Below are 4,798 nucleotides of genomic sequence, written 5' to 3' on the forward strand. Positions count from 1 at the left end.
ATCCAGCAGCCCTGGGATTCTAGACATATTTAAACACAGCATGGCGATAATGTCCGTTCAGCTCTCCATGTATAACTTTGGTTGTTTATGTGTTGCTATTTTTGTGTTTATCGGTTATTTATTAATATAAACGAATGGTAATTTTATTTTCTGACCTGGGTCTGAGATTATAAAACTCTTATATTAACTCTGGATGAAATGAGATCGTAGCAACCGCTACATATTGAAAAATTGATGAATCTCAGGCCCATTTCAGATGTCACCTCTTTATGGGGCCTTCCCTGATTCACAAGTGGAACCAGCGTCTGAACTCCCACCACACTTTTCAGTGGACTTTGCTGAATCTACTTCTCACTTTTTATCCGTTGTTGCAGTTATGTAGGCCCCTTTTCACCATCTAATTTTTAAGCCTGAGAGCAAAGTCTATGTCTTTTTAAAATCTGTATCATTTACAAAGTGTATAACTGTATGTAATATGCTTTCAATAAAAGCCTGTGTTAAGTTTGCTTAGCATTTACCACTAAGATCAGGTACCTGAGGTTCTAAAGCAAAAGAGGAGGAAGCAAGGAAGTAACAAGTGACCATATTATATATCCTGCTACTTAACACAAATGCATTTTTTTGTCAATTTGTGAAAAAGAATATACTATTTATAAGTTAATTCAGGCTCAAGGTTTAAGAAAAGAAAATTTGAGACAATATTCATAAAATCAGAAATTCAGCACTTCCACTGGTCCCGTTCACTGCACTGGTCCAAGCATCAAGGAATGGATCTTAAGTTTAGAATAGTACAGTAAATGCAGAGGTGGCAATTTTCCTGTTATTTCCTTTAACAAAAGAAAATCTTGACAACCCAGTCCTAATCTTGGACATACCCAAGGCTACAAATACTACCATTTTTTTAATACCTTCGAGTAAAAGCCAACCATTGAAAAGAAAAAGCCTGTCTTGTTGCCAGTTTCCACAGGTAGCAATAGCACCTTCTGAAAGGCGGCTTTGGCTTGTCATAAGTGTAAGAAACATTTTAAACAACATGAAGAATCTACAACAAAAATAATTTTGGCATCCATGCTCACAATATTAACCAAAAAGGAAAAAGAGATATTTGAAAAAACATAACTGCTCACAAAAATCACACAAGCAACAGACTCAGTCATGATCAAAACCAGTAAATTTATAGGTTTTTATCACCACAAATTCTTTAAGGGTAAAAAAAAAATAACTTAAGACTGATAAAACAAATAACCACAGAATAGCTCCTGTTGCCGAAATATACCTATTTCTTTTACTGCAATGGAAATACTTTTATTTAAAATTTTAAAAAATTTAAATTATATTGCCACTGAAGTTATTCTAATTTACTGACTTCCTGTACACTTTTCTATACAATAACAATTATAGAATGTAATTTTAGAAAACAGTATTGAGACCCATTTGAAAAAAACCAACCCCTTGTGAACTAAGGGTTAAATAAAGTGGAATGGACCTTAGTATTTTTTCTAGACTGCGATAAAGTTCCTATGTTTAAAATGAGCGCATTGTCACTGGCAGTTAAAGTTGTTTGTACTTTGTACCTTTTTTTCTTCTTCTTCAAATCTCAGACTCTATTTCTCCTAAATCCACAGGATGTGCTTGGATGCCATAGAATTAATTTACCTACAAATTCACATTCTCCTTACAACCAGACATTTCAATTCCATTTACAAGACTATGAAAATAATAAAGTTATCGCATTCCTATTTGAAATTACTTTAGGTTAAGGATATATGAAACTCTAAAGAAAAATATGAATTAGACAAACATGCACAACAGAGTAAAAGGAAAAACTTTACAAAGTGGCATTCTAGCTGTAAAATACCTTCATAAATTGTAGGGTTGGAGATACAAGAAAGTTAAGTGTGAGGCAAAGAAAAGAACCCGGATTTAACAGAACTCAAGTCATCCAAAAACAGGCAAGTGTGTTTTTTAATGTTGTCTGGAACTTCTTCCTGCCTTTTACACTAACTCACCTGACCTCAGTTTTACCTTTCCTGTCCTTCTGACAGAGCAGTTCTCTGTGGTGAAATGGTCAAGTCAAAGGCAAAGAATCAAAGTTCTCAGTAAACCAACCAGAACATTTAGATCCTGAATAACTGGGCTATTACTGACTTAGAAGCCACATGTACTAATTCCAAGTAAATTAATTTTGAACAAAAGGTACCAAAATTCATCAGACTCACCAACTAACCTGACAGACTTATGTTCGAATTTATCTAACTTCCATAAATACATCTTCATTTTAACTTTAACAGGCATGCTTTTTATTACTTAGATATTTTAAAGTTGCATGAGTATAAGAAGTCCTTTCAGAAGATGTATTGCTGCCACTAGGTTTTCCTTGACGGGGTATGTCTGGATAAACTGACATAGTAACCCTCTAAACTGTATACCTTTACATGTATTTTAATTTTTTCTCCCTTTAATATGTATAAGAACATTAAATCCTTGCATCATAAGGTAGTATATGAAGACCTCAGAAGTATGCTGGTTACCAACACAGTTTGCTGGAACTCACTTTTTAAAAGAGCTGCTCCTTAATTTTACTACCACAATCCCAGACATGAAATACTGCTGACACGGGACATTGGCAGTAACTGTATTAGGATGAGCCTAAATCCAAAAAGGATGGATTTTTCAAAGGTTCCTGTTGCTTATGCCCCAAAGCTCTCCTTTGCCTGTTTCCCACTGTGTGGAATGTTGGACACACAACTAGCAAAACTGTAGGTACCATCTCAGTGCCAACTCCACAAAGAAAATGTCAGTCGCAAGATTCTGTGACTACGGATTGCTATTCAATGGATTACACTCCTGGCAAACTACTAACCAGGACCAAGTCCACAAGACAACAACATCACAAAAGCAAAGAAGGGAATCCATACACTGTCATTTAGGATCTCTGGGACTATGATACAGTGATGATGAAAGGTAGAATGATACCTGTGGTAAAGGCAGATCATGTAACTGCCAGGCTGTGGCCAGAGCCCTTGAGGGTAAGATCTGGCGTGGGAAGGAGTGGCTTGAGGATGCTGACGAGGCAGAAAGCAGAGCCACTTTTACGAATGAAATTCACCTTGTTTTTGTCAGGACCGTAAAAGGCTGGGATTTCGTGAAGTTGTTTTGGCCTAGATATGGAACAGACAACCCAATGCATTTAAGTCACAGAACAGTGGAAATACATTCCTTTATTATTATTTTTTAAAAGCAGATAACAGACACATACAAGGAACACAAAATTCAAGCTGCATCAAAAGCTTCAAGTGCTATGGACCAAAGCGGGATTAAACACATGATTCAAAATCTGTATTTCAGAACGCCGGGAGGACACCATTCACCTTGCTGCTGTCAGTTCCTTGGCGAGCCCGGTGCACCATAAGCTTTCCCAGGCTGCCAAAAGGGTCCATAGCACAAAACAGGTAAAGAGCTCCTGCAAGAGGGTCTGAGAGATGTGAAAAAACGGCTTGTAAAAGGCTTACAAGGAGCACAGGGAGTGACAACCAGTGCACAAAGGAGGAAGGAGAGTTTGGGGAGAAGCAGCCTTCCAAAGGAAGTCACACCTGAGCTGGGTGGTAAAGAATGAAGAAACAGGCCTTGGGAGTGGGTGCAAAAAGAAAGGAGTGTCAAGTAGCAATGCTTTGGGTGGCAGATTTTATCGATGAACAGTGAATACTGCGCTTGAACAGCTCTGACAAATGTAATAATTTACGAATAAAGACATTACATGAGGCAGTGGGCTCATGAAGACAGGCCCAGCTCCAGCTGCCACCTTGCTGGTCCTCTCCTGGCCTAAGCCTCCCCCTGAGGGCTCTGGCAGCAGAGGCCTGGGGCAGCGGGCCTTGGTTCCAGCCACTGTGTGTCTTCACCCCTCTGAGCCTCAGTTGTCTCAGCTAAGAGATGGGTTGAACACTCCCTTCCTCCCAGCCTTGTTGTTGGGACTTAATGAGATAAATCCCAGTCCTGGCACACAGTAAGTGTTCAATAGATGGCAAGGCCCCCTCTCTGTGTTTGACATATGGAGATACTAGTCCCACGCCTCGCCTGGAAGGGTCTAGATCTGCACTGTCCACCAGAAAATTCATGAACCCCATGTGGCTACTGAACACTGGAAATGTGGCCAATCAGAATTGAGATGTGTCATCAGAGTGAAATATACAGCAGATTCTGGCAAACTGGTACGTAAAATGAATGCAAAATATCTCATGAATCAAGTTTTATATTGACTACATGTTGTAATGACGTATGTCTGGTACATTGGGTTACATGAAACATATTATTAAATTTAAAACTTACATTACTTAAGTTGTTTCTTGAATAACATAGAACCTTAACTCACTGAGTACTTTTAGGCCCACAAATGGATTTGGATATGCTGCTGTTAAGAGGACACTCTCCTCTATTTTTACTATCTCAGGGTATGTTTTTCTTTTTCTTATTTTTTAAACCTCATTTGAGGATATATTTCCATTGACTTTTAGAGAGAGAGTGGTAGAGAGAGGAAAAGACAGGGAGAAACATCATATGAGAGAAAACACTGACTGGTTGCCTCCTGCATGCATGAGCCCTGACAATGACCAGGGCAGGGGAGGAGCCTGCAACCAAGGTACGTGCCCTTAACCAGAATCGAACCCAGGACCCTTCAGTCCACAGGCCTATGCTCTATCCACTGAACCAAACTGGGTAAGGCTAGTTTTCTTTTTTAAATCTATATTTTTTTACTTTAGAGAGGAAGGAAGGGAGAGAGAGAGAGAGAGAGAGAGAGAGA

The 4,798-nt window shown here is 38.9% G+C and overlaps 1 protein-coding gene across 1 annotated transcript in view; it reads left to right on the plus strand.

The window, feature by feature from the left end:
* LOC102424285 (T-cell surface glycoprotein CD1a-like) overlaps positions 1 to 382 on the plus strand; it is a 3,152-nt gene extending 2,770 nt beyond the window's left edge. The window contains exon 5 of the mRNA XM_014449843.1: positions 375 to 382. Coding sequence (XP_014305329.1) covers positions 375 to 382 — 8 coding nt within the window. The remainder of the gene's footprint in view (positions 1 to 374) is intronic.
* The last annotated feature ends 4,416 nt before the right edge of the window (positions 383 to 4,798 follow it).

Source organism: Myotis lucifugus, unplaced genomic scaffold (assembly GCF_000147115.1).
Source record: "Myotis lucifugus unplaced genomic scaffold, Myoluc2.0 scaffold_1457, whole genome shotgun sequence".
In the NCBI taxonomy this organism is placed as follows: domain Eukaryota; kingdom Metazoa; phylum Chordata; class Mammalia; order Chiroptera; family Vespertilionidae; genus Myotis; species Myotis lucifugus.